This window comes from Bos javanicus, chromosome 2, assembly GCF_032452875.1.
Source record: "Bos javanicus breed banteng chromosome 2, ARS-OSU_banteng_1.0, whole genome shotgun sequence".
NCBI classification, from domain to species: domain Eukaryota; kingdom Metazoa; phylum Chordata; class Mammalia; order Artiodactyla; family Bovidae; genus Bos; species Bos javanicus.
This window is the reverse complement of record NC_083869.1, coordinates 52,566,799-52,593,818: the sequence shown is the minus strand read 5'-3', so window position 1 is coordinate 52,593,818 and position 27,020 is coordinate 52,566,799. Positions and strand designations below refer to the sequence as shown.

Sequence of the window (27,020 nt, the reverse complement as noted above, 5' to 3'; positions counted from 1 at the left end):
CCTTTTAAATATTCTGCAGTATTTCTGGGGTTGGTTTTATATTTTCTTCTCAATTACTGGACTGCTAATGGTACCAGATGTACAGTCTGTAATATCCCTTATATAAAACCTAAATTTAAAAAATGAAGAAAGGCTGGTTCCTTGACTCTGGCGGAGGGGCGGGGTGGGGCGCGGTGGGGACAAAGGAAACTGAATGTCTACATATCCATGTTTATGAATGAAATAGTGTCTATTTACTCATTAATTCCACAAACATTTATTATAAATGCCTACTATGTACCAGGGTCAAGCCAAGAAGAAGAGAAGAGGTGAACAAAACAGCCCACAGAATGAATGCTGGCTATTAATAGTGACATGAATAAAATATTCTGGAGGACAAACAGACAACTGTCTGGGACAACCTGGAAATATTTCACTAACAAGGGGGCTAACACATGTGGACACAGAAGAGCGAAAATTACAGTCCCTGAGCAGCTGGGGACATTTAGATGGCACAATTTTGATGAAATGCCACCTTTATAACATAATATAGAATCATTTAACCATTACAGCTTTAATTCCCATTCTAAAAAATGAGATTGAAGAAGGTTAAGAGTTTTTCCTAGAAATCACACTGGTAGAAAGTGGCAAAGCAGAGACTCCTGGTCTTTTAAGCCCAAAGTACTATTCATTACACTACGGATATGAATTTGTTGTGCACCACTTACATTGCAGATGCTTTTTATTGTACTTAATAAATACTGAATAGCATCCTTGTTATTACCATGATTACAACTACTATAAATTCTCCCTTGCTGACAAGCCAAATGACTAACTTCAGGTGTTTATATGATCTGCAGCACTAGCCTTTCACATAAGAATAATAATTACGTAACAAGAGCATATATCATAAATGGGAATTCAAGTGTCTTCTTCATGGACTAAAAGAGAAACAGAAGACCCAATAGTAGAGACGTTTCTAAACTCACATTGCTGTATTAATGTTAAATTTATTGCTTTAAAGTAAATAATCTTATCAAGAAGATGCATTTTTAATTGTCTATTTGTACTCAACTAAAGGTAGCTTAGCTGGTTAAAGAGTCTGCCTGCAATGCAAGAGACCATGGTTCGATTCCTGGGTTGGGAAGATCCCCTGGAGGAGGGTATGGCAATCCACTCCAGTATTCTTGCCTGGAGAATCCCCATGGACAGTAGCCCGCCAGGCTCCTCCGTCCATGGGGTTGCAAAGAGTCGGACACGACTGAGCAACTAAGCACAAAGCAAATAGAAAATTTATATCCTGAAAATGTCCTCTATTTTGTCCAAAAATATTCCCACCACCATCAAGTATAAAGTTTTCTAAAACTGGGACTGGGGACTTCCCTGGTGATCCAGTGGTTAAGACTCTGCACTCAATGCAAGGGGAATGAGTTTGATTCCCAGTCAGGGAACTAAGATCCTGCATGTACAGGAACTAAGATCCTGCATGTACACAGTGGGGCCAAAAAATAAAAAAGAGACTGAAAATTATGAAATACAAAGATATTTGCTTATCTACAAATCTGATCTTTAGCTGCTGCTGCTGCTAAGTCACTTCAGTCATGTCTGACTCTGTGTGACCCCAGAGATGACAGCCCACCAGGCTCCCCGTCCCTGGGATTCTCCAGGCAAGAACACTGGAGTGGGTTGCCATTTCCTTCTCCAGTGCATGAAAGTGAAAAGTGAAAGTGAAGTCGCTCAGTCGTGTCCAACTCCTAGTGACCCCATACACTGCAGCTCACCAGGCTCCTCTGTCCATGGGATTTTCCAGGTAAGAGTACTGGAGTGGGGTGCCATTGCCTTCTCCATGATCTTTAGCAGAGAAAAAAATAAAATTTAATTTCAATCAATATTTTCCTTAAAAAAAAAAAATAGGTGGTGATTGGTAGATCAAGTTATTGAGTAATACTTCCCCCTCCCGCTTTTCCTGCTTCCACCCTCAACATACACACTATTGTAAACAATGACTCAATCATTGAGACCTAAGTAAACACAATGCATTCACACACAAGGAAGAGAAATTCATTAACTACAGCTTCCATCTATTAATTACATGGAGAAGTAACTTCCATTAATTAATGAAGAAATTTGGTAGACATCAACTTACCAAGTGATCAAACTTAATATGAACAATAGTGGATCAAAGGGATATCATGCATTTCCCAATACATGATAGAAAGACAGAGATCACCAATTCCTGCCCCAAATGTTTAATCTGAATTTGGTCATGAGTAAATAGCCAGCCAGTCACAAAATAAATGGGGCTGGATCTTCAAGAATGTCAAGGTCATAAAAGGAAAAAGAAAATCTAGAGTAAAGGGGAATAAAGAGATCCCCAAACAAAATGCAGTGTGTGATCCTTGATGGGATACTGAATGGGGAAAAAAACAACTATAAAAGATATAAGGAAAACAGGGAAACTCTGAGTATTGGGTTGAATATAAAATTGTAAAGTTTTATCAATCTTAAATTGAAGTGTAGTAATTTTACTGCTGTTATATAGGAGAATATCCTCGTTCTTAGTAGACATGTTGAATTATTTACATGTAAAGCATAATAATGTCTGCAACTAATTCTTAAATGGTTTGGTCAAAAGGTCACTAATAACAAATATTCAAATATTCATAGAAATGTTTATAATTGATTAAATAAATGGTATACTGTAACTCATTGATCTACCTTTACCAATTTTTAAGTTATACATTTATAAAACTACAAACTTGGGAGGATACGCATTAGATGGCAGAAAGTAAAAGGGAAAAATATGTTACATTCCATAAATAATAAATCCCTCATATATGTATTTGTAGTCATAATCCAATTGTTCATTTGCTCCATGGGAATTATCCTTAAGGTGGAACATCTGTAGCAAATGTTTAACTAAAGCAAGGCCTTTACTCTCCTCCAACCACACACCACCTCTCTTTACCCTGCCTACCAGCTGATCCGTAATCAAGGAATCTAAATGTAAAATGGAACCTTCCAAATAGAAGTTCTCAAGCGAAAGGCTGCAATACATTCAGAAGTAAAATGGCAATGGTTTTCATAATACTACCCATTTGGGACTGCCCACACCAACACTTCCTTCAGTTTGTTCAGTCATTAATAAGAAATTCATTTTATTTTCATAACGAATTTTGAAATAGCCCTCACTACTTCTAAATTGTGGAAATTATCTCCAACATAATTAAAACATTTCTCTTTGCTTTTTCCTTGTAAAATGGTAGTTAAATTGGACAATAAGCAACTCCTCAAATATTCAGCTCAGTGATACCTATAAAGAAGTGAGGAAGATGCTCACACAAAAAAAATAAAATGCAGGTAAGATTCATAGGCAATTTTTACTTTGCCCTCTTTTATCAATTAAAAAAAAAATAGGTACAATAACACAATGAATGACATCACTCAATCAGCAGTTAAACCCTAGGTTCCCAGTGTTCTTCTTGCCTCAGGTATTATTTAAGCAATAAATCCTAACAAGGTGAGCTTTATCATCCCACACTGTGTCTCTGGCAGGAAAGGGCACAAGGTGATAGCAAAAAGCACTAGGAACAAGATAATTCCTGACAGCTGCTGCTTGAGCACCAGTTAAATTGAACAGTTTATCTCAGCATGAAGATGTTATAAGGTTTTATGTTTAATATTTTTAAATTAACATAAAACCCAGAGAAAGCAGTTGGGCAATCTTTCACAAACATGACATACTACAATCACTGTATAAGCTGGATTAGTACTTATTACCATGCTACTACAGAATTAAGCTGTTTTTAGACCACCAAAGAGCTTTAAATTGCAACTTTTGTCTCTGTAAGAGAAACCTATATTTAAAATGTCTGCTAAATTCAAATTAACGGCTACATCATTAGCTCACCATCTCACCAAAAGTATAAGTAAGCTGCTATTAAAATCGTCTAACCAAAACGGTTCTGTGTTGTAAGAACGTTCTAGTATTTGGAATTGTATCCATATACATGCTTCAAGTATTTTCAATACACGTTACACCTACAATCTGAGTCACATTTGCTTAAGCAATTATTCAACATAATTAAATTCAAGATTTTATTTTTCTTCGATTCAGTTTGAATATACTTGTTGTTTGCCTTTCATCCTATTTTCTTGATGAATCAAAAGAGATGTTAAAATATACCTAAGCAGTGTAGCTGTGTGACTACTGTTATCAAGATGCATACTTTTATACCTTAAAAGTATGAAGTATAAAGGGGCAGTGATATGAGAAACAGGACAGGCATTCAGTATTCTAACCACTGTCATATACAATCAAGGAGAAAATCCTTCATGTACTAGTTACTCTTGCCCAATAAAATCTTTTCAATAGCCCCCCACCTTCCAAAACCATTTATCACATAAAGGGATACAGAACACAATTTAACACAGATACTAGTTTGCATTGTTATTTATACTTAAACAATTCCTTACAGGTCTTCCTCAAGACTTTAACAGAAAAATAAATGCCTTCTACCAGCTGTGTCACTTTGCTCAAAATGCATACTTTGAATACTCCTTTGAATTCTCAAACTCCTTTGAATGCTCAAACTTTGAATACTCAAATTTTGAATATTCAAAATAAACTCCTTTTCCAGATTCACACAGCCGAACCTCACTACCTAAGTCTTCCTTCATTCTTTTGTTGCCTATCTTGAGTTTCTGTTCCTTGATATCTGCTTCCAGGATTCTAGATCCCATACCTTCTGTGATAAAATATTTTTTGCATGATGAAAAATTTCCCTACCTATACTGTTCAATATGGCAGCAGCTAGCTAACATGACTATAAAGCACTTGCAATGTAGCTAGTCCAACTGAAAAACTAAATTTTAAATTTAAGTTTAAATTAAATTAGGCATAAAGTAATTGGGAAGCACAACTCAGATGGACCAACTTTCTTTAACCCAACACTCCACCCATCCTACCTGAATGCAATGCCTCACTGAATTGATTTCTATGTACAGACTCTTCATTGACTTATGATAATTTAATTTCTAAGTTCCTGCTGACTTACTGAATTTTACCTACCAGGGTCTCCAATTCTAGAAACCCAGAATGATAATTTTTTACCTTCTGATAATTAGAAAATACATGTTCATTACAGAAAATGTTTTAAATTCAAAAAACATAAATGAAGGAATGCACAACCACCCTGGAAGAGATGGATACTATTTGCATTCTGGTGCTTATTTAGTCAGTCTACATTAAGCATCTATTATTTGCAAGAACTAAACTAAATGAGAGAGAAATATCAATAACCTCAGATATGCAGATGACACCACCTTTATGGCAGAAAGTGAAGAGGAACTAAAAAGCCTCTTGATGAAAGTGAAAGAGGAGAGTGGAAAAGTTGGCTTAAAGCTCAACATTCAAAAAACGAAGATCATGGCATCCGGTCCCATCACTTCATGGGAAATGGATGGGGAAACAATGGAAACAGTGGCTGACTTTATTTTTCTGGGCTCCAAAATCACTGCAGATGGTGATTGCAGCCAGGAAATTAAAAGACGCTTACTCCTTGGAAGGAAAGTTATGACCAACCTAGATAGCATATTAAAAAGCAGAGACATTATTTTGCCAACAAAGATCCGTCTAGTCAAGGCTATGGTTTTTCCAGTGGTCATGTATGGATTTGAGAGTTGGACTGTGAAGAAAGATGAGCACCGAAGAATTGATGCTTTTGAACTCTTGAGAGTCCCTTGGACTGTAAGGAGATCCAACCAGTCCATTCTAAAGATCAGTCCTGGGTGTTCTTTGGAAGGAATGATGCTAAAGCTGAAACTCCAGTACTTTGGCCACCTCATGTGAAGAGTTGACTCATTGGAAAAGAGTCTGATGCTGGGAGGGATTCAGGGCAGGAGGAGAAGGGGACGACAGAGGATGAGATGGCTGGATGGCATCACCAACTCGATGGACATGAGTTTGAGTGAACTCCGGGAGTTGGTGACGGACAGGGAGGCCTGGCGTGCTGGGATTCATGGGGTCGCAAAGAGTTGGACACGACTGAGCGACTGAACTGAACTCAACTGAAACTAAATGATGGACCCAAAAGGGAGAACAAAGTAGCTAAGGCAAGAAGAAAACTGGCAGGTTGAGAAACTGAATAAGGACCAAGGAAACTGGAGCCATCTGTTCAACAAGTCACCAGAGAAATGTTGAGGATGTCAATGGGCCTCTGTGAGACATGAAACATACTTTGAATTTTATCTAAGAGCAATGGGAAGAGAATAAAAGGTTTTAATTAGGGAAATGATAAAACAATAAATGAATGTTTGATGGATTTACCTTTACTCTTTCATTTTGTAATAAGTATAAATTATTACAATTTTATTTTTTGCTTTTAGTATTTTACATGCTTTGCTATGTTAACAATTTCCAAAACACGTATTTTAACAGATTTCAAGATACGATGTGTCATAATGTCATCAATCGGAACATGAGTTTTAGATATTTAGATATATGTTTAGATTTATTTAAATATATATATTTTTTCTTATATAATCTATGTTTCTATTACATCTGTTATGTATTTCGTGAGCTGTTTATCATTTTTTAATATCCGAAAAAATTACTCTGACTGCAGTATGGAAAACAGACTGCAAACAGAATCATTTTGGAACAAGGGACAACAGTAAGGAAAAGACATGATGGTGGCTTGAACTAAGATGATAGCACTGATGGTGCTGGGGAGCTGTCTGATGGGGTTTGCTGATGAACTGGACGTGAGAAGTGAAAGAGAAGAGCATTATCCTTTCCTCCACTGTGTCACTTTCAAAGCATGTTGACAGTGTTTCAATGTAACTGGGAGCTCAGTGATACATACACGCATATATGAAAATTATTCCCAAACATTTCAAAAGTCTTTGGCTTAAATATATTTTTAAAATTTATTAAAAAAAAAAAACCTGTGTAGAAAGATAACTGAGTTCTAATCACTAATCCCTGATATAAAACATCATTTTAACTATGTTTAGTTGTCAGCTACTTGATCTTAATTAGAACATGTCCACTGCACACTGAAAAAGAACACATATAACCAAATGTTCCCATGTGCTGAAACAATTAAAATTATAAGATGAAAGCCATATTTAAAGGGAAAAGAAACAGGGAATTCCCTGAAGGTCCAATTGTTAGGACTCAGCACTTTCACTTCTAGGGCCTGAGTTTGATTCCTGCTTGGAGAAAGATCCTGCAAGCTGCAAAGCATGGCCAAAAATAATAATAAATAAAAATAATAAAATAAATTAAGGAGAAAGAAATGTAGTCACTTAATTTGCTAGGTTCTTGTAGGAGACAATTTACAAGCTAATAGTTTCCCAAAAGCTGTCCCATGATGTAGCATCAATTAAGAGGTTAGTTTTGGTTTCTTCCACTAAGTATTATTTTTTTCCTGTGCTCATCATGAAGGCTAGGCGAACACAATACAAAGAATATGTGTTCAAAAGGCAGGGTATTGAGGTCTGTAAGCAGGACCTTCCATTAAGTAGTATCTCCAATTGGTTTGTTAATATCTATCCACCCTACCATCATCAGCACTCTGAACTGCCTTAAAGATGTTTCAGGAGACAAATTACATAATACCTGTTTAGTGCTTTCTTAGCTAGCAGTGCCAGTTAAATCCAGGTATCTCTTAAATAACTGCAGCAAACTCTCAAGTATTTTAATTCTTCAAGACACTCAGTAATTATGTTTGTAACAAGAAAGGAATTAACAGGAAGGGAAGATGGGTCTATTACTGAAGAAAATAAAAAATAAACAGAAATTTTTATTTGGGGACTAGAATCTGTTAGGCGTATTTTTGTAAGGTACAAAATAACGAGAGCCAATCAGAACATTTATAGATGTATCTGTTTTAGACCATCTATCAGTAAGTCAACAAATCAAAATATCATCAAAAGATAAGAAGTATATCATCCTGGTTCCAAAAGAGGTGACAATATAATTGGCAAAACAAGCCACAAGTACAGGAAATATTAAAAAACAATAAATTTTAAAAAACGTAAGTAACAGGATAGGCAGCTCTGTCCTGTCCAAGAAATAGCACAAAGCACTGCAAGGCTGATTATGAATGAAGGGATAGGGACTAAGCTCCATCATTTCAGAGGAAAAAGAGAAAACTACGGGCAGCAGAAAACCATGAAGTCTCAAGTTTATTGAGCATACCAGGGAAGGCCTGAGTTTGGAGGTTTTGGGTTTGCAAGGATCAGAGTTAGTTAAATAAATCAGAGAGGAAGGACAATTAGCTAAAGTTAAGGATTTGAAAAAAATAAAAGTAAATAAACAGGTAAAACTGAAAAGGTTTTAGAACCTAGAGGTAACCAAATATAGCATTAGAAGTTCATGAAGTTCATATTTCACCTGCCAACCATATAGGGATACCTTGTACCATTTATTATCATACTAGGAAAGCTTGATTTCTTCTTACTGTCCTTTTGAGTTAAGAATGCTCACTGGCAAAGAAAAGTGGCAGTAAAACAAGAGAATAAGGAATCAGATGAAGTACCACCATCACTACCACTCTCAAAATAAGGGAAGTTGCTCTCAGTTCAGTTCAGTTCAGTTCAGTCACTCAGTCGTGTCTGACTCTTGACGACCCCATGAATTGCAGCACGCCAGGCCTCCCTGTCCATCACCAACTCCCGGAGTTCACTCAGACTCATGTCCATCGAGTCAGTGATGCCATCTAGCCATCTCATCCTCTGTCGTCCCCTTCTCCTCCTGCCCCCAATCCCTCCCAGCATCAGACTCTTTTCCAATGAGTCAACTCTTCACATGAGGTGGCCAAAGTACTGGAGCTTCAGCTTCAGCTTCATTCCTTCCAAAGAACACCCAGGACTGATCTTTAGAATGGACTGGTTGGATCTCCTTGCAGTCCAAGGGACTCTCAAGAGTCTTCTCTAAAACCACAGTCCAAAAGCATCAATTCTACGGTGCTCATCTTTCTTCACAGTCCAACTCTCACATCCATACATGACCACTGGAAAAGCCGTAGCCTTCCACTAGACGGACCTTTGTTGGCAAAGTAATGTCTCTGCTTTTGAATATGCTATCTAGGTTGGTCATAACTTTGCTTCCAAGGAGTAAGCGTCTTTTAATTTCCTGGCTGCAGTCACCATCTGCAGTGATTCTGGAGCCCAAAAAATAAAGTCTGACATTGTTTCCACTGTTTCCCCATCTATTTCCCATGAAGTGATGGGACCGGATGCCATGATCTTCGTTTTCTGAATGTTAAGCTTTAAGCCAACTTTTTCACTCTCCTCTTTCACTTTCATCAAGAGGTTTTTTAGTTCCTCTTCATTTTCTGCCTTAAGGCTGGTGTCATCTACATATCTGAAGTTATTGATATTTCTCCTGGCAATCTTGATTCCAGCTTGTGATTCTTCCAGCCCAGTGTTTCTCGTGATGTATTCTGCATATAAGTTAAATAAGCAGGATGATAATATACAGACTTGACGTACTCCTTTTCCTATTTGGAACCAGTCTGTTGTTCCATGTCCAGCTCTAACTGTTGCTTCCTGACCTGCATACAGGTTTCTTAAGAGGCAGGTCAGGTGGTCCGATATCTCTTCTCTTCCAGAATTTTCCACAGTTTATTGTGATCCACACAGTCAAAGGCTTTGGCATAGTCAATAAAGCAGAAATAGATGTTTTTCTGGAACTCTCTAGCTTTTTCAATGATCCAGCAGATGTTGGCAATTTGATCTCTGGTTCCTCTGCCTTTTCTAAAACCAGCTTGAACATCTGGAAGTTTACGGTTCACATATTGCTGAAGCCTGGCTTGGAGAATTTTGAGCATTACTTTACTAGCGTTGTGAGATGAGTGCAATTTTGCAGTAGTTTGAGCATTCTTTGGCATTGCCTTTCTTTGGGATTGGAATGAAAACTGACCTTTTCCAGTCCTGTGGCCACTGCTGAGTTTTCCAAATTTGCTGGCATATTGAGTGCAGCACTTTCACAGCATCATCTTTCAGGATTTGGAATAGCTCAACTGGAATTCCATCACCTCCACTAGCTTTGTTTGTAGTGATGCTTTCTAAGGCCCACTTGACTTCACATTCCAGGATGTCTGGCTCTAGGTGAGTGATCACACCATCATGATTATCTGGGTTGTGAAGATCTTTTTGTACAGTTCTTCTGTGTATTCTTGCCACCTCTTCTTAATATCTTCTGCTTCTGTTCGGTCCATACCATTTCTGTCCTTTATCGAGCCCATCTTTGCATGAAATGTTCCCTGGTATCTCTAATTTTCTTGAAGAGATCTCTAGTCTTTCCCATTCTGTCGTTTTCCTCTATTTCTTTGCATTGATCGCTAAGGAAGGCTTTCTTATCTCTTCTTGCTATTCTTTGGAACTCTGCATTCAGATGCTTGTATCTTTCCTTTTCTCCTTTGCTTTTCACTTCTCTTCTTTTCACAGCTATTTGTAAAGCCTCCCCAGACAGCCATTTTGCTTTTTTGCATTTCTTTTCCATGGGGATGGTCTTGATCTCTGTCTCCTGTACAATGTCAAGAACCTCCGTCCATAGTTCATCAGGTACTCTATCTATCAGATCTAGTCCCTTGAATCTATTTCTCCCTTCCACTGCATAATCATAAGGGATTTGATTTAGGTCATACCTGAATGGTCTAGTGGTTTTCCCTACTTTCTTAATTTCAGTCTGAATTTGGCAATAAGGAGTTCATGATCTGAGCCACAGTCAGCTCCCAGTCCTGTTTTTGCTGACTGTATAGAGCTTCTCCATCTTTGGCTGCAAAGAATATAATCAATCTGATTTCGGTGTTGACCATCTGGTGATGTCCATATGTAGAGTCTTCTCTTGTGTTATTGGAAGAGGGTGTTTGCTGTGACCAGTGCATTTTCTTGGCAAAACTCTTATTAGTCTTTGCCCTGCGTCATTCCATATTCCAAGGCCAAATTTGCCTGTTACTCCAGGTGTTTCTTGACTTCCTACTTTTGCATTCCAGTCCCCTATAATGAAAAGGACATCTTTTTTGGATGTTAGTTCTAAAAGGTCTTGTAGGTCTTCATAGAACCATTCAACTTCAGCTTCTTCAGCGTTACTGGTTGGGGCATAGACTTGGATTACTGTGATAGTGAATGGTTTGCCTTGGAAACGAACAGAGATCATTCTGTCGTCTTTGAGATTGCATCCAAGTACTGCATTTCGGACTCTTTTGTTGACCATGATGGCTACTCCATTTCTTCTAAGGGATTCATGCCCGCAGTAGTAGATATAATGGTCATCTGAGTTAAATTCACCCATTCCAGTCCATTTTAGATCGCTGATTCCTAGAATGTCAATGTTCACTCTTGCCATCTCCTGTCTGACCACTTCCAATCTCCCTTGATTCATGGACCTGACATTCCAGGTTCCTATGCAATATTTCTCTTTACAGCATCAGACCTTGCTTCTATCACTAGTCTCATCCACAACTGGGTATTGTTTTTGCTTTGGCTCCATCCCTTCATTCTTTCTGGAGTTATTTCTCCACTGATTTCCAGTAGCATATTAGGCATCTAGTGACCTGGGGAGTTCCTCTTTCAGTATCCTATAACTTTTGTCTTTTCATACTCTTCATGGCGTTCTCAAGGCAAGAATACTGAAGTGGTTTGCCATTCCCTTCTCCAGTGGACCACATTCCGTCAGCCCTCTCCACCACGACCTGCCTGTCTTGGGTGGCCCCACGGCATGGCTTAGTTTCATTGAGTTAGACAAGGCTGTGGTCCTAGTGTGATTAGATTGACTAGTTTTCTGTGATTATGGTTTCAGTATGTCTGCCCTCTGATGCCCTCTTGCAAAACCTACCATCTTACTTGGGTTTCTCTTACCTTGGACGTGGGGTATCTCTTCACAGCTGTGCCAGCAAAGCACAGCCGCTGCTCCTTACCTAACCAAATACAGATAAAACCAGTTCATTTAAAAGCATGGCTGTCCATCATTACATTCTGATAAAGAAATCCTTAATACAAGTTTTTGAAAGTGCATCTTTCATTTAATCATTATCATAAGAGATGTGTCCTATTATTCCCATTTTACCATTTAAGAAGTTAAAATACAAAAGATTTGATTAAGTGCTAAGACAATAGCAGTTACTAAGAGGCAGAGATGAGTTTTAAATCAAATTGATCTGGACTCAAAGCCCCTGCTTTTATAGTTATTCACACAGATTTTGAATCATCAGAGATTAGAACGTGCCAGTGTTTCCTGTTAACTATACTTAGAGAGTCTATGTCTTGAGAAATAAAAGAATATAAGGTACAAACCTGTACTAACCCAGAGAGTTTTGTTTCATCCCTTCATTCAAACATATTTACTGAGTGATTATAGTGTTAGACAAATTGTGGAAAGGTGACGACCATCAATGAAGGATCTCCTGAAGAAATGCAATCTAGGCACCACTCTAAATAATAGGAAGGAGTCGGCAGGCTGAAATAACAAGGAGTTGGTTGGGACAAGGGGATAGAGAGAAGTGGATGATATTAAGAGCAATGAAGGAAACAGTAATGTCTGACTTGGTGATGGGGAGGGAGAGGGAGAGGTTAAAGGTGACTCAAGGGTTTCTAGCTTGTGTAATCAGCTAGGTAGCAGTACCATTCCTTAATATAAGAAGAGAAAACATATCAGCAGTTGGCATAGAGAAGAAGTATTGAGACAGATTTTACAAATGTTGAATGTAAGTGGAGTATAGACCAATGAAAGACACTGCATTGGAAATTTAATTAAACTAAAGGGTTTGGTCACCAAATGTGTCTGTTAAAATGGCGAGTTTTCCTTGTTATATAATTTTACATATTGTGCTACATGTTTAGGCCATATTTCATATGGTATCTTGCTTCCTCCCATTAAGAGTATATACTCCTTGATGAGATAAATTAGATCTGCTGTTCTTTTCTTTAGTATCCTTAGTTTCCCCAACATGGCACTTACTACTCTGGATCTTAAGTTCTTTTACAGCAAGCCTTATATATATCTTCCTTGTTCACTCCCTTATCTCAGGTGCTCAGTAAATGTTTTCAAATAAATGAATCAATAAATCATTCATTCATTCATTACGTTAATGATACTGAGAAAATCAAGCCAGTTGATTCTCTATTTATAGTAAAGTATTCAATATGACATTTATTCCTACCATTAAAAAACAAATTGGAAAGAATCTCAGGCTGCCCAAAGAAAGCACTTTCTTACTTTGGCATCCAATACAATTCTAGGAAGTGTTACCTGATGCTGTGTTTGATGGAGTCCTGGCTTCCCTGATGGCTCAGACAGTAAAGGATCTGCCTGTAATGCAGAGACCCAGGTTTGATCCCTGGGTTGGGAAGAGTCCCCTGGAGAAGGGAATGGCTACTCACTCCAGTATTCTTGCCTGGAGAATTCCATGGACAGAGAAATCTGACAGGCTATAGTCCATGGAGTTGCAAGGAGTCAGATATTATTAAGGGACTGACACTTCCACATTCACTTTGATGGGGTCCGTTACTTTTTCCTAGGGTCCTTAATAATGTGCTAGGCACTGTTCTCTGCTTTACCATGCTAACATATCAAGGACTGAAGATACCATCCAAAAGACAAGGAACTCCTGGGGAAAGGTAGGTGTCAATCTGGTATAAAGATCTGGAATGTACAATATAATGATAATAATTCCTGTCATCTTCAGGGATTCATGATCATCAGCCTTGAAGAAGTTAACTCAATTAACATGCAAAGCACATCTAACTTGCTGAGTGTGCTGGGAACACTTCATATGGTGTTTTATCTCCATAAACTAATATAATTAGTATGTGAAATATTTATAATTCACCTCATGATTAATCTATCGTAGAAAACTATTCCTTAACAGCAAAATATCATTTTATATTGGAATATCCAAGCCACTCTTGCGTCCTTGGAGTTCATTTCTAAACAGTATAAAGTTGGAAGACTAGACACCCAAGGTAATGGTTATAATTCATTTGTCACTGCAGCCCAACATTACCAGTGTTGTCAAAGATCACACACATTTAAGGACACACTGACCATCAAGCTAGAAGCTATTGCTTAAATAGATGCAAAAAGCTCAGTTCAGGCACAAGCCTAAGAAACACACCATAGGCAAATACAGGATTGCTTTTAGATATTATCATCATTTAGGCTTGACTATGACCCAGGAATCATTAAAATAATCACAACAACAACAACAACAACAACAACAACAATAATATCTGCTTCCTGGCATCAACTAAACTATTCCTAATAATCATGGAGAGAAAGGTATTTTGTGTCCAAATAGCTAATAAACAAGGATAAATATGACAGCCTGATAATTTTACTGAATCACCTTTACTGCTAAAATTAACAAGAACAAAGAGAAATACCTCCTAAATATTCAGTCTTTTTAAAATCGGTCATACATCTAAATTTTTCCATGATTATGAGTATTTCCTTTAAATTTGCTTCCCAGAGTCCTATAGTCTACTGAGTTGTTCTATCATTTGATTTGTGACATTTTGTTGCTATACTTCTCATAGAGATTATTCCTGTGTTTTGATTACTTCTTCTATGTTTGTTTTGGCAAGTCCAAGACAGTTCTTTGAAAGCTTCCCTGAATTTGGTGCTTACTATGCCATTTGAAGAAATACCTTCCCACAAATAATTTATTAAGTATCCCCAATGTTTTGCTATTTTACCCATCACTTTAACTGTAAGGATATCACTAAGTAATTAATTATAAAAGTTAATGCCAGCAGAATGCACTGTGCACAGTAGGCACTCAGAAAGTGTTTGCGAAAGTGAAATGTTAACTGAGGTAGTACATCACAACAGAAAAAGAACTGAGGCTCCCCTGGTGGGTTAGTGGTGGGGAATCCACCTGTCAATCCAAGAGACACAGGTTCCATCCCTGGGAAGATTCCACACACTTGGAGCAACTAAGCATGTTTGCCACAACTACCGAGCCTATGTTCTAAAGTCCAGGAGCCATGCCTACTGAGCCCACATGTGACATCAATTACTGAAGCCCTGACACCCCAGAAGCCATGTTCGGCAACAAAAGAGATCTCCGGGATGAGACACCCATGTGCCACAAGTAGAAAGGAGCCCCTTCTTGCCACAAATAGAGAAAAGCCCATGCAGCAAGGAAGACCCCGCACAGGCAAAAATAAACAAATAAAAACTATTAAAAAAAAAAAAGGATTTGAAGGGATAAGTCCCCAGATTGTGTCCTGCTCTCTTACATTTTTAGAGATGAGACATTTGATAAAAATCTATTTGCTGAATCCTGTTTCTTTTTCATCAAGCCAACAAGGTGAAAATTCTAAGATTATGTTTCCCCAATCTATAGCACAGAAGGGAAAACACTTAAAAGTTCATTTTTTGAAAGATCTGAACTTCCCATTTGAATAAAGTAAAATGAAAATTACAAATTTTTCTACATGGCTAAGTTTCACAAATAAAAACTTTTTCAGTATGCTTCATTTGATCACAACTTAAATAACTGCTTCCCCGTTTTTTGTTTTTTTTTTTAATTAAAATATACATAGGTACAGGAGAAAATAGATGAAAAATACAAAATGCTATATAAACAATATTACTGAGATTATTTTAAAATGAAGTATTCAGGTCATTCAACACAACCTACTTGACAGGGTAACTCTCTGAGATGCATCTCGTTCTCCCCTACCAAGGTCATACTGCCTGACCAGGTGCCTAAGAAGCACAAAATGAGGTCACTTGCCCTGGGTTAGCCAGCTAGAAGCAAAACTGGAACCAGGATAGTCAGTAACAGCAAGGAAGTCACGGGTACTACTAGTGAGCTGCCAGTAGTGGGGACAGCTTCAACTTAGACACTGGGGTGAAAATATTCTCCTCTTAAAAAAGGGTGGGGGAACCCATTCCCTGAGGGAAAAAGAAACAGCTAGAAGAACTTTTCTTTGATCATGTTTCACCCTTTTTTTCCACATAATAACAGACAAAAGTACTTGAACATGAATATAAATATGCAGAGGCTCACCACAGATATCCATCGGAGTTTCAATGTTATTTGAATTTCCCCTTGCCTACTACTGAGGCCCACATGCCATACACAGGTCACAAAAAGCCATCTTAAGCCTCTCTCCTGTGCAAGGCATTTACACCTAAGGCACAGCACGGAAACATCTGTTCATAATCAGTCCACTCCTTTCTTCCCTTCCCTCCACTTGTACGTAACAGTGGCCAAGGACCGTCAGGAAACACAGAGAACCCATCAGAGAGGCAAACAGGGAACTTCAGGCTTGGTATAAGAGCCAGAAAGGCTAGAGGAGAAAACACTTGAGATCGACATTGAAGATGAGAATTTCCAGCTCAATAGTATGTTAAGGGCAACACTTGGAAAGGGGAGAGATTATGTGTTTCTATTAACACTGCAGAGAAAAAGCAAATACCTGGAACCATGAATATGCACATTCTATTCTACTAAGCAAATATTCAGCATATTTTGTACTATTTACAAACTTATATATTTATCATATAGTAAATAAGAGATAAAAAAGACAAGTTAGATTTGACATCTGCTCTTCATCTTTGCATCTGGGCAACTGAGAAATAAACAACAGGCTGAAGTTGTATGAGAGTTGAAATCTGACATTTTAAATAACTTTGTTTTAATCCCCAAATTCATTTATACTCTTATTGTTGCTTACTGTCAGGGTGATGCCAGCTCACTGCAAATAAATTTTACGACAAATTGCTCCATTGCTAAGTTCCCAAAATGAAATGCTTTCAGATAGGACATTCTACTAACTTCTTGTAATAGATCCTTGTCTTAAAAAACACTTTCAAAGGAATGTTAGTATTTTGCCACTCCATAGGAATCTGTAACAAGGCGAGAGAATCTCCCAAGAATATTCCAACAGTCCTTGAAAAACTAAGACTGTCACAAAACCTGAGCATCTGGCAACTATGCCACCATGAAGTATCCATATGGAAGACACCAAAATGTGTCAAAGTACCCAAAATGATTCTGGATGGTGTAGGAGATAGAATAAATAATTCAGTATCGGCAACACTTTCAACAGCAGGTAGTGGATATGCTACCTGCTTCTATAATGTGCCAGAATGTAACATAAGTGTGTGAGGCTGTATGTGTATATGCGTGAGAGAGAAAGGCAGAGAGGATATGAGTACACATGAGGCTAAGAGCTATTTTTACATAGAAATATTTCTTAGGTAGTTTTATTTGTAGGGACATCAGATATCTGTAAGTATAGGTTTATAGATACACAGAAAAAAAATGGAGTCACTGAAAACTTTTTAAGATAAACATAGCAACAAATATATTACTTCAGAGTCAATGAAAGAATACTGCACATTAACTTAACATTATGGTTGAAATTGTACATACAAAAAAAGTCAGAAAATCCAAAATTATGTAGTTCCCTCAGCAACTATGACTGTATCCTTGTGCATACATGAATATTCTGCATTACTGTAATGATGATACATTTCAGCGTTAATTTCAGTTTATACAATGTGATTGAACTAGGATTCTTTTGGGAACTATAAACTTCGAATTTTTGGACTTTCGTGAATATAAAATCTTAACCATAAAATTACATTAACATGGGTGGGGTTTCTGCATTTTATTTTCTGGCATTTAAAAACACAATAAGAACTGAATGGTTGACAACATTAAAGTAGTAAAAGATTGGTTGATTTGCAATAATACAAAAACAGTTTGATACAGAATCTAAGACTTTAAATAGAGATATACAACTAGAAACAAAAAATAAATGTCCTTCTGAAGATGAATCAAAGACAAGAACAGGCAAGACACCTTTCCAAAAGTGAGCTAATCTACTTTTTCTATAAAATGCTAGCTTCGAATTAGAAGGTACTTTCAATTATATTTCAACATGGCTATAAATACTGATAACTGAAATAATTCTCTCACTACATATTGCTCTATCTTATGAAGAAAAAAATAGTATTAAAATGGCCCCTCACATCTTTAAGAGTAAAGCTGGTTGGGAGCCACTTTTCCTTCTTGCATGTGTAACATGGTAGGACATAACGAATAAGATGAAATTATATTACCGTTACCAACTACTTTATGACTATGAGCCTGAGGCTGATTTAAAATATGGTTCACAAAGAAACAGATACACAATAACTAAGTTAAGCTTAAGAAATAAGTAACTGTTTTACATAATTACTGAAGTATTATACAACTGTGGAATAGCTGGGAAACAAATTAAAGAACAGTGGCATATATAAAGAGTTCAGGAGAGAAGAGTCCAAATCATATTTGTTCAGGAAAAAAATTACAAATACTTTCATGAAAGTGGTATTTCTTTCAACTAGTCTCACAGAATAAGTCATTTTACCACAAAATGAAGACACTTCAGAAAAACAGAGGATCCTATGGAAAGATCTGGAAGTAAAGGTGGTTAACACTATGTTGGAGAACACAGTTTGGCTTAAGAGGAGGCTTGTGGAGGAGGTATAAAAGGAAAAACTGCAAATGCAGATTAAATATACATTGTAAAGGACTTAGGGAGTAGGCAACGGCACCCCACTCCAGTACTCTTGCCTGGAAAATCCCATGGACCGAGGAGCCTGGTGGGCTGCTGTCCATGGGGTCGCTAAGAGTCGGACACGACTGAGCAACTTCACTTTCACTTTTCACTTTCATGCCTTGGATGAGGAAATGGCAACCCACTCCAGTGTTCTTGCCTGGAGAATCCCAGGGGCCTGGTGGGCTGCCATCTATGGGGTTGCACAGAGTCGGACACGACTAAAGCGACTTAGCAGCAGCAAAGGACTTTGAAGGCAAGACTAACAAAGGCTGACAAGTCCTTAAGTGCAATGTCGGGGTGGAAAGGTGGGGTCGGGTGGACTGAAGTTCATGTGCGAAGACGCTAATATTTTTAGAAGAGAAAGAAAAAGCAAAAATAATAAAAACAAACAAACATAAACCTTACAGCAACAGGATAGATGACACAGGAGGAGAAGTAAAGACTGAAGAGAGGGAACCAGTTAAAAGATTATTATAATAATCCAGACAAGTCACAATGAAGGCCTGAAGAAATGTGACAACAGTAAGACTCAAAAGGAGGACAAGGGATGAAAAGGTGCTTTCAAGATTTTGAGACACAATGATGGTTGGAAAGCTAAAGGAATGACTAAAGGAATGACTGAGGACTGTTAGTAAATCTTAAATAAAGCTATCAAGTTCCATACAAACAAGCATTCCTGCAAAAAAAAAAAAAAAAAGGCAGAAGTTAGAAATAAGATCCTGAAGATACTGATTACACCGAGAAATGATACTATTTTTAATACCTGTGCAATTTACAAATTAGTGCCTCTACTCTTTTTTATCCTTATAGGGTCGGGAATGTAAGGATATTTGTTATACAAATAAGAAAACTGAGGCTCAGCAAGGATGACTTCCATACCTCATATGGATACAAAGTGGCAAAGTTAAAGGCTGGAGACAGATTTTGGAATATTTAGTAAGAGAAGCTACTTTGAAAGTATAAATAAGATCATCAAAAAGTGTAGAGATAAAGATAAGTTGTGTGCAGAACTACGGAAAAAGCTAAGACTGTAGACCAGCAACTGTTTTAATAGTCCAAGATATGAACAAGATGCCTGGTAAAGGGTCCCAGGGCTTGTGCTCTACAGGGACTCAATGAACCTCTTTCACATCAACTGCTAAAGAGGAGACAGCACCAAACATGGTCTTTGTATCTACAGTGATGCATGAAGTAGCTCTCAAACATTTTTAACACAACCACTTTTCTCAAAGCTTTCCTACACAAAGCTGTGATAGGTAATATACATAAAAACACTTAAGTAAAGCCAGAATAGATGGTTTGGAACATAATTTAACTTGAACTCTTTTCCCTTCCTCTCACAACCCTTCTTTGCATGTGTGTAGCACATATACCCCTAAGACAAACTCCTGCAACCCAGAGAAAATATTGGAAATCATTTTAGCCATAAGGGTAATGTGACTTGAGACCTCTGAGTGTGGTATGGGAGAACTACACATAATACATGGTATGAATAGATCAAACTGAAATCAAGTACCAGCCTTGATTCTTAGCTAAACTCTCCTTAACTCTTAACTAAACTCTATTGTCATGTGCTTCCAATAGCGGGGATCCTCCCTTACTTCTTTCAGGGATTTCTCCATGGTCAGTAGTTTTATTAGATTATGACCAACATCAGTAGATTACTTGGATATCACCGTTGTATACCATGGAATAAGTGCTTTTAAAGGAGGTCGCCATTACCACCATTCCCCTTACCATAGTTTGGCCTCCTGCCAAGCTACAGGGAGGGACATAACTCCACAAAAGGAAATTGAATTAAAGATTTACTGAGCAGGGCCCCAACCATCAAAGCAAGACCCAGAAATCCCCAAAGCCAGTCCCTTCCATAAGGAAGTTTCCACAAGCCTTTTATTCTTATCCATCAGAGGGCAGACAGAATGAAAACCACAATAACAGAAAACTAACCAAATTGATCACATGGATCACAGCCTTGTTTAACCTAATGAAATTATGAGCCATGTCATGTAAGTCCACCCAAGACAGACACATCATGGTGGAGAGTTCTGACAAAATGTGGTCCAATGGAGAAGGGAATGGCAAACCACTTCAGTATTCTCATCTTGAGAACCCCATGATGAGTATGAAAAGGCAAAAAGATAGGACATTGAAAGCTGAACTCCCCAGGTCGATTGGTGCCCAATATGCTGCTGGAGAAGAGTGGAAAAATAGCTGCAGAAGGATTGAAGATGCTGAGTCAAAACAAAAACAACACCCACTTGTGGATGTGATGGTGATGGAAGTAAAGTCATACGCTATAAAGAACAATATTATATAGGAACCTGGAATGTTAGGTCCATCAATCAAGGTAAATTGGAAGTGGTCAAACAGGAGATGGCAAGAGTGAACATCAACATTTTAGAAACCAGTGAACTAAAATTTAGGACTGGAATGGCTGAATTTAATTCAGATGACCATTATATTTACTACTGTAGACAAGAATCCCTTAGAAGGAATGGACTAGCCCTCATAGTTAACAAGAGAGTCCAAAATGCAGTACTTGGGTGCAGTCACAAGAACAACAGTGTTCTCTGTTCATTTCCAAGGCAAACCACTCAATATCACAGTAATCCAAGTCCATGTCCCAACAACTAATGCCAAAGAAGCTGAAGTTGAATGGTTCTAAGATGACCTACAAGACCTTCTAGAACTAACACCAAAAAAAGATGTCCTTTTCATTATAGGGGACTGGAATGCAAAAGTAGGAAGTCAAGAGATACCTGGAGTAACACACAAGTTTGGCCTTGGAGTACGGAATGAAGCAGGGCAAAGGCTAACAGAGTATTGCCAAGAGAACACACTGGTCATAGCAAACACTCTCTTCAACAACATAAGAAACAACTCTACACATGAACATCAATGAATGGTGAATACCAAAATCATATTGATTATATTCTTTGCAGCCAAAGACGGAGAAGTTCTATACAGTCAGCAAAAACAAGACCACAAGGTAACTGTGGCTCAGATCGTGAACACCTTATTGCCAAATTCAGACTTAAATTGAAGAAAGTAGGGAAAAACCACTAGACCATTCAGGTATAACCTAAATCAAATCCTTTATGATTATACAATGGAAGTGACAAATAGATTCAAGGGATTAGATCTGATAAGACAGAGTGCCCAAAGAACTATGGATGGAGGTTTGTGACATTGTACAGGAGGTAGTGATCAAAACCATCCCCAAGAAAAAGAAATGCAAAAAGGCAAAATGGTTGTCTGAGGAGGTCTTACAAATAGCTGAGAAAAGAAGAGAAGTGAAAGGCAAAGGAGAAAAGGAAAGACATACCCATTTGAATGCAGAGTTCCAAAGAACAGCAAGGAGAGATAAGAAAACCTTCCTCAGTGATCACTGCCAAGAAATAGAGGAAAACAATAGAATGGGAATGACTAGAGATCTCTTCAAGAAAATAAAGAGATACTAAGGGAACGTTTCATGCAAAGATGGGCACAATGAAGAACAGAAATGGTATGGGCCTAACAGAAGCAAAAGATATTAAGAAGAGACGGCAAGAATACAAAGAAGAACTATACAAAAAAATCTTAATGACCCAGATAACCATGATGGTGTAATCACTTACCTAGAACCAGACATCCTGGAGTGCCAACTCAAGGAAGCCTTAGGAAGTATCACTATGAACAAAGCTAGTGGAGGTGATGTGGATTACAGCTGAGCTAATTCAAACCCTAAAACATGATGCTGTGAAAGTGCTGCACTCAATATGCCAGCAACTTTGGGAAAGTCAGCAGTGACCATGGGACTGGAAAAGGTCAGTTTTCATTCCAGTCCCAAAGGATGGCAGTGCCAAAGAATGTTCAAACTACCACACAATTACACTCATCTCACATGCTAGTAAAGTCATGCTCGAAATTCTCCAAGCCAGGCTTCAACAGTATGTGAACTGAGAACTTCCAGATGTTCAAGTTGGATTTAGAAAAGGTAGAGGAACCAGAGATCAAATTGCCAACATCTGTTGGATCGTAGAAAAAGCAAGAGAATTCCAGTGAAATATCTACTTCTGCTTCACTGACTACACTAAAGCCTTTGACTGTGTGGATCACAACAAACTGTGAAAAATTAAAGAGATAGGAATACCAGACCACCTTAATTTCATCCTAAGAAATCTATATGCAGTTCAAGAAGCAACAGTTAGAACCGGACATGGAACAAGGACTGGTTCCAAATTGGGACAGGAGCACGTCAAGGCTGTATATTGTCACCCTGCTTATTTAACTTATATGCAGAGTACATCATGTGAAATGCTGGGCTGAATGAAGCACAAGCTGGGAATCAAAATTTCCGAGAGAATACGAATAACCTCAGATATGCAGATGACACCACCCTTGTGGCAGAAAGCGAAGAGGAACTAAAGAGCCTCTTGACAAAAGTGAAAAAGGAGAGTAAAAAAAGCTAGTTTAAAACTCAACATTCAAAAAATGAAGATCATGACATCCAGTCCATCACTTCATGGCAAACAGATAGGGAGACAATGGAAACAGGGACAGTCTTTATTTTGGGGGACTCCAAAATCACAGCAGATGTTGACTGCAATCATGAAATTAAAAGATGCTTGCTCCTTGGGAGAAAAGCTATGACCAACCTAGACAGCATAATAAAAAGCAGAGACATTACTTTGCCAACAAAGGTCTGTATAGTCAAAGTATGGTTTTTCCAGTAGTCATGTATGGATCTGAGAGTTGGACCATAAAGAAACCTGAGCGCCGAAGAATTGATGATTTTGAACTGTGGTGTTAGAGAAGACTTTTGAGAGTCCCTTGAACTGCAATGAGATCAAAGCAGTCAATACTAAAGGAAATCAGTCCTGAATATTCATTGGAAGGACTGTTGCTGAAGCCTGAAGCTCCAATACTTTGGCCACATGATGTGAAGAACTGACTCATTAGAAAAGACTCTGATTTGGGGAAAGATTGAAGGCAGGAGGAGAAGGGGACAACACAGGATGAGATGGTTGGATGGCACCACCGGTTCAATGGACATGAGTTTAAACAAGCTCTGGGAGTTGGTGATGGACAGGGAGGCCTGGCATGCTGCAGCCCGTGGGGTCGCAAAGAGTCAAACACCACTGAGCGACTGAACTGAACTAAACTGATACCATGGAAATGGCACATTTCACTGAGTCAACTGCCGGTAACTGTCCTGCTTCAATAACCTATTATAGAACCTCCCTGCTCACTGCATCATGTAACTGGCCATGGCCCATGATTCCACAGATAAGTCAGAATAAGAATGACATAATGTCAGAAGATTGAAATTGAAGAAAATATCTCAATTTGATATCTTAGAGGAAATAAGTTGTGTACTGTGACCATGTTTCTGATATGGTCAGTTATGTATATGACGAGGAAAGAAAGGATCTGACAGTCCCTAGAGTTGAAAAAATGAAAGAATTATTGAGCCTTTTTAATAGTAGACTTGCAATGCTGTTTCACTTTTATATAAATTGTAAATGAAAAATTCAGTCCAACAGGAGAGCAAAAACACTAATCATTATAAAAAAGCATCCAGTCCATCCAAATGGCAAAAACCATAATCATCATAAGATTTTATTATGGCAGGACCTTTATACAAATATGAAGTAATATATAAAGAAAATCACGCACTGATTCTTGGATAATTTATTCAAGGAGTAACTTATGAAAATTCATCAATAAGAATAAATGAGGCAACTCAAAGACAGCTCACCATAGATTCTCTTTATGCAACTCCAATTTTAATTTAGTCCGTATTGATGGATTCTTTTATTTCATGTGTTATAGTCATGTTAAATCTAGACACAACACACAATGCATCTAGAGCCCACGCAGTACAAAGATGTCTGGATGTGACATAGACAGTTGTTCCTTTTTCCTTCAAGTGATAAACAGTTCAGATGTAAAAGGTTCTGAGGAAATTTAACAAAAGTCAGTGAATGCATTTTTTTCCATATGCATTAAAATTCTTCTTTTACTCTCCTGATTTTACACAGTAATTTTTGTTTGCAGAAATCGTCCTGCTGACATTGTCCTGAGTAGTCTCAGGTCTCTGAAATAGAGGCTGACATGGCAAGAAAAGAGAGACAGGCAGAGGATTGGTCCCAGGACATAGCACATGTCAGGGGCAATGCGATCACCTATAGCATCTGCCATCTAAGAAGATGGTGGGCCAGTCAAAGGCACTTGGTCCAAAGAGCATAACTTAGGCAAGACATTAGTTGAATTCAATAAATAAAGCAGAAGAATAAAGTTTCCAAGGAGAAGTCTCAATCAGAATTAAGGAGGCAAGCCTGGAAAATCCTGTACAGGTGGCAGGAACTACATCTGACTGGGAATATGGAGGGGATTCAAGTGGCAGGAAGTAAGAAAGGGGTCAAAAATGCCTAGAAGGAGACTACAGGATGAAGGAGAATAACTGGAGAGAAGTGGGTACTAAGGAGAAGAAGCCCGGCCAACTCAACTATAACTGGGCAACTAAAGGATGAGAAGAGATGAAAGGAAAGCAACAAAGTGAGGGCCCAGGGCTGATCCCGAGGCAACTGGCAGCAGAGGGATTTGTGGGATGGGGGGTCAGCTGAGAGAAAGCAGGAGTATAAAGAGCTGTGCAAAACAGTCTAAGGTCTGGGGTGGATAAAGCTAACCCCAAGTCACGTCAGTGGGTCTGAAGCTGAAGATGTATCTGCTGACTCAGGTAAGAATGGCTCAGGTACCATGCAAGACTCAGCCTGCAGGTAGGGGGCATCAGTGGACCTAGCTGAGGAAAGCCACGGCTTGGGACAGAGATAAAGGTGAGGCGAGTAACCCCCAAAGCTTCCTGAATTATAATATATACACTCAGAACAGACTACAAAGCAACCCCATAACATGAAAACATGTCCAAACAATAAATTAGTACTCTATTTTTATCAAAAAAAAGGATCTTCAATAATATTAAGGAGTAAAATTAAAACTTCTTAAAGTATGAAATTATAAATATACTATTATTACAATAATGTAAGACTAGATACACATGAAAAGACTATAAGGAAATAAGACTATAAGGCATAATAGCTGCTGGGTTTATGGATTTTCATATTTTATCTCCAAATGTTCTATCGTGTGACTGTATATATTACTTTTATAATTAAAAAAATGAATAGCATTAATAATAAAACCTTCAATGCATGCATGCCTGGCACCTTTTGAATTATTTGATTAAAATAACTTCCATTTACAATATATTTCCTGGGTAAAGAGCAAAGTATATACTTTATGCTTTTACAAGGACACTGAAATCCTCATAAAAGTCTCCTGAAATTGATAATCTCTATACCTAATTTGTATATCACTCTAAGATACAGTTAACCTGAAGAGACAACTTACATTTATTTTTTTAAATTCCCTTTATTTTTAAACATAAAGAATATGTGCAATATTACCTTTATACAACAGTAGAGGAAATTAAAAGCATTATTGTGGTGTGTTACAAAGCAAACTATTTGGGAAACAGTGCCAGAGACTGTACTTTTTAACGTGCGAGAATCATGTCATCTCCATACTTTGAAAAACTCCACAATGCATAGATATACTATTTATCAGTTGCATTTATGATCATTTAAACTAGGATTGTGATTAACAGCAAAGACTCTGAAGGCAAACCACCTGAGGGCACCACTTACTCTTCAGGTAGACTACACAGGTCTACCATGGGATTTAAGGGCAGACTATCTTGGTCTACCTACCATGGGCTATGACAGTAGACAATCTGGTCTACCATGGAATCTAAGGGCAGTCTTCCCGGGTCTACATAGATTTTAAGGGCAGTCTTCCTGAATCTATCTATGGACTCTGAGAGCAGACTGCCTGGGTCTACCATGGACTATAAGGGCAGTCTATCTGGGTCTACATAGATTTTAAGGGCAGTCTTCCTGAATCTATCATAACTCTGAGGGCAGAGTATCTGCTCCACCAATAAGTATTAATAGTTATGTGATCCTGGGCAAGTTGGCTTACCCTCTGTTTGCCTCAGTATCCTCATGTGCTAAAGGTGGCTGATAACAGTATTTCTCTTACAGGGTGGTATGGTGATATGTAAAGTGTTTAGACCAGCAACTGGCACACTGCAAGTAGTACTTACAGTATTGGAAACTATTTATCATTACTATTAATCAATACTGTTTAGGGAATGAAATCCCAATTAAATGAATTGAAGTTCAAAATACTACAATACTGGTGAGTTTCTATATTCCTCATTCTATAGCTTATGCTCTCTTATTTTCTGTTTTCATAAGATATCACTTACCAAAATTATTGAAAAATTCTCTTACAAACGAACAGCATTAGACTAAATTACTACTATCTTTAGGCAATAACCATTTTCCAGGGCCACTATAGTTAAGTAAGTCCTACACTTCCTAGAATCTACTAAAAGAACATTTTGTCAGTCTTCCTTCCAAACA

General features: G+C 38.0%; 1 protein-coding gene across 15 annotated transcripts in view; it reads right to left on the bottom strand.

Annotated features, from left to right (window-relative positions):
* Positions 1 to 27,020, bottom strand: part of GTDC1 (glycosyltransferase like domain containing 1) — a 504,344-nt gene that overhangs the window by 316,425 nt on the left and 160,899 nt on the right. The window contains exon 2 of one of the 15 annotated variants that reach the window (XM_061438674.1): positions 1,761 to 1,830. The exons of the other annotated variants lie outside the window; for them this stretch is intronic. Coding sequence (XP_061294658.1) covers positions 1,761 to 1,777 — 17 coding nt within the window. The 5' untranslated portion in view covers positions 1,778 to 1,830. The remainder of the gene's footprint in view (positions 1 to 1,760; positions 1,831 to 27,020) is intronic. 15 annotated transcript variants of the gene reach the window in all.